Source organism: Lethenteron reissneri, unplaced genomic scaffold (genome assembly GCF_015708825.2).
Source record: "Lethenteron reissneri isolate LAM-NWPU_2019-01 unplaced genomic scaffold, ASM1570882v1 scaffold_1926, whole genome shotgun sequence".
Classification (NCBI taxonomy): domain Eukaryota; kingdom Metazoa; phylum Chordata; class Hyperoartia; order Petromyzontiformes; family Petromyzontidae; genus Lethenteron; species Lethenteron reissneri.
Window position 1 is genome coordinate 1,921 of NW_026891692.1, and position 3,834 is coordinate 5,754.

Below are 3,834 nucleotides of genomic sequence, written 5' to 3' on the forward strand. Positions count from 1 at the left end.
GAGAGAGACACTGAGACACGGAGACACGGAGAGAGACACTGAGACACTGAGACACGGAGACACGGAGACACGGGGACACTGAGAAATGGAGACACGGGGACACTGAGACACGGAGAGAGACACTGAGACACGGAGAGAGACACTGAGACACTGAGACACGGAGACACGGGGACACGGGGACACTGAGAAATGGGGACACTGAGACACGGAGAGAGACACTGAGACACGGAGAGAGACACTGGGACACTGAGACACGGAGACACGGGGACACTGAGAAATGGAGACACGGGGACACTGAGACGCTGAGACACTGAGAGAGACACTGAGACGCTGAGACACGGGGAGAGACACTGAGACACTGAGACACGGGGACACGGAGACACGGAGACACGGAGACACTGAGACACTGAGACACGGAGACACGGAGACACTGAGAAATGGAGACACGGAGACGCTGAGACACGGAGAGAGACACTGAGACACGGGGAGACACTGAGACACTGAGACACGGAGAGAGACACTGAGACACGGGGAGACAGAGACACTGAGACACGGGGAGACAGAGACACTGAGACACGGAGAGACTGAGACACTGAGACACGGAGAGACGGAGACACTGAGACATGGAGACACGGAGACGCTGAGACACGGAGAGAGACACTGAGACACGGGAGAGACACTGAGACACTGAGACACGGAGAGAGACACTGAGACACTGAGACACGGAGAGAGACACTGAGACACACGGAGACACACACTGAGAGACACACACTGAGACACCGAGACACAGTGAGAGACACACGGAGACACACACTGAGAGACACACACTGAGACACAGTGAGACACACACGGGGAGACACACTGAGACACACACACGGGTAGACACATCACGATGTCTCTCCGGCCGCGGGACGCTGTGGAGGAGATGACCCCACAGCAACAGCAGCAGCCGCTGTGGAAACGTGAACTCCTGGACCGCAGGAGGAGGAAGGGGGTGCCCGACATCTTGAGCCACCACCTTCATCAGCAGCAGCAGAAGCAGCAGCAGCAGAAGCAGCATCAGCAGCAGCAGAAGCAGCAGCAGCAGAAGCAGCATCAGCAATGCCAGAATCAGCAGCAGCGTCAACAGGAAAACCACCACCTCCAGCAGAAGCAGCATCAGCAACATCAGCAGCAGCATCAGCAGCAACAGAAGCAGCAGCATCATCATCAGCAGCAACATCAGCAGCAGAAGCAGCTTCAGCAGCAGCATCAGCAGCAGCAACATCAGCAGCAGCAATACCAGCAGCAGAATCATCATCAGCAGCAGCAATATCAGCAGCAGAATCATCATCATCAGCAGCAGCATCGTCAACAGGAAACGACCACCACCAACACCACCAACATCAGGACAACCACTACGTTCACCGCCACCATCACCACCACCACGATGACCACGATTCGACGGGCGCGTCGGATGGCGCCGGCGGTGCCAGCGAGGTGCTGGTTCTGCAGGAGAAGCTCCGTCCGGTACGCGAGAACCCCTTCGTGACGCGCGAGCGAGACCGGCGCTCCACCGCCGGCGGCCTCGCCTGGGCCCGGGGGCCGCGCGGGCCTCTTCGCCGGCCCAGGACCCGCTGCTGGAGCTCTACAGCCACATCCCGGGCATCCGCACCATCCGTGCCGACAACATCATCATCATCGAGTCCGACCCGGACTACTACCTGCAGCGGACTAAACCGGCGGTGCCGGCGGCGGGTCGGCCGCCGCTGCCAGCGCCGGCGGCCCTCCGGTCACGGCCACGATCAATGCCCGGGAGGTCCTGGTGATCCGCGACGGTCGGGACGACGGTGAGGAGGCCCGTTCGCCCGCCGACAGCAACGACTGGGGGGGCGGCTTCACGCTCCAGGGCCGCGTCAGCAGCCTCCTGTCGAGGTTCGACGGGCCCCGCGGCCGCTCCAGGGAGCCGGCAACACGTGGGGGCCGAGGCGGTCGGCCAGCGCTGACGACCTGCTGAGGGGGGCGACGACGAGCGGGGGGGCGGGGGGGGGTGGGACGCCCCGGGGCAAGCGGCACGGCTCGCCGGACGGGGCCCCGCGCGCTCGCAAGTCCGCCACGGTCGCGGCGAGCCGCCCGCGTTCTCGGCCGACGTTGCCGCCGCCGCCGCCGCTGCTGCTGCCCGCCGCCGCCGTCGCCCGGCGGGGGCCGCTCGGAAGGGTTTCCTGGCCAACGGCGCCACGGGCCGGGAGCCGGGCCTCGTCTCGCCTCGCGACGGCGCCGCCGAGGAGGGGCAGCCCCTTCACGCCGCGGTCAAAGAATTCGTTCACCGTGCACCCGGAGAAGATCGCCGGCCTGCACCCGCCGGCCGCGTCCGCCGGGAACGCCTCCCCGAGGTCGCCGGATCGGCTCAAACCGTCGCTTCCCGGCGGTAGGCCCGGGCCGCGCGGTGCCGGTTCGGCGACGAGGCCAAAATCCCCGACGGTCCGGAGCTACGAGCTGCCGCGGCCGCCGCCGCCGGCGTCGCCCGCCAAAGCGTCGCCGCCCGCAACGACCCAGGGCTCGAAATCCTGGACATCCACCTCCCTCGGCCTCCATTCCACCTCCTCGTCCTCGGTGCGAGGCCCCGACCCGCCGCTGTTGCCGTCGCCCACGGCACGCGGCCCCCGCGTCCTGTCGGGGCCCAACTTTGAGATCCGTCCGGCGGTACGACCGGACCGGCCGACGTGGCCTCGTCCGGGGACAGGCAGGCGCAGGCCCTCAACATTCTCCGCCGCGAGTCCGGCTACTCCATCACCGTCATCCCCAAGCCCCGCCAGCCCGCCGGGGGGCGGCGGTCGCCGCGGCCGCCGAACGGACCGCCGACGCGCGGGCAGGGAGCCGATGCCCGACTCGAACCCCGGGCCGAACGGCAAGTCTGCGCCGACAGCTGCCGCCCCGGTGCCGGAATCGCCACCGCCTCCTCCCCTTTCTCCCAGGCCGCCCGTCGTCTCGTCCCCCACCTTTCGGCGGCCGGCCGCCGCCATTCCGCCCCTGCCGCACCGCGCGCCGCTGTCACCTCCGTCGGGCCGTTCGGCGTCGGCGTCGGCGGCCCCTTCGCCCGTCCCTCCGGCCTCCCCTCCGCCCGCCAGGAGCCCCCTCGGGCCTTCCCCGGCCTACGCCGCGGAAGACGCGGCGGGACGCGCCGCTGCCCAAGTCGAACATCGACGACGTGATCCTAGGACCGGGACAGCCCGGGCATCCGCATCAAGCGGCATCGGCAACAGGGCATCGGGGGGTGCCACCATTACCAAGGAGCCGGGCAATTCCTACCGGATCACGCCGGCGCCGCGGAAGCCGGCGGTCCCGGACGCGGGTCGCGCCGAGGTGGACGCTGGGACGCCGACGCCGAGGGTGTTGGAGAACACCCACACGCCGCTCGGTCAGCTGGTAAAGAAGCGGTTCCCGCCGGCCGACGAGATCGAGGTGATCGGCGGCTACCAGCGCCTGAGCAAGTCCTGCCTCCTGTCCGGTGCCCGCAACAAGAAGGTGAGAGGGGCGCGACTTGGCACTGCAGCCGCATTCACCCCATGCCCAGCACTGCAGCCGCACTCACCACACACAGACTCACCACACAGACTCACCACACACACACCACTCACTCACCACACAGAGACACACAGACTCACCACACACAGACTCACCACACAGACTCACTCACCTTACAGACTCACCTCACAGAGACACACAGACTCACCACACACACCACTCACTCACCACACAGACTCACCTCACAGACTCACCACCAGACTCACCACACAGACTCACCTTAGACTCACCTCACAGAGACACACAGACTCACCACACACACACACCACT

General features: G+C 66.3%; 1 protein-coding gene across 1 annotated transcript; it reads left to right on the forward strand.

Moving 5' to 3' along the window:
* Positions 1-675: 675 nt before the first annotated feature.
* On the forward strand, positions 676-3,504 carry LOC133339581 (taperin-like; the record flags this gene model as incomplete). Its single annotated transcript, XM_061547693.1, is given in 5 exon segments — positions 676-1,554; positions 1,557-1,771; positions 2,229-2,709; positions 2,712-2,887; positions 2,955-3,504. Coding segments are annotated over 5 exon segments (1,875 nt in total), but the record flags the coding sequence as incomplete, so codon positions are not given.
* Positions 3,505-3,834: the final 330 nt, after the last annotated feature.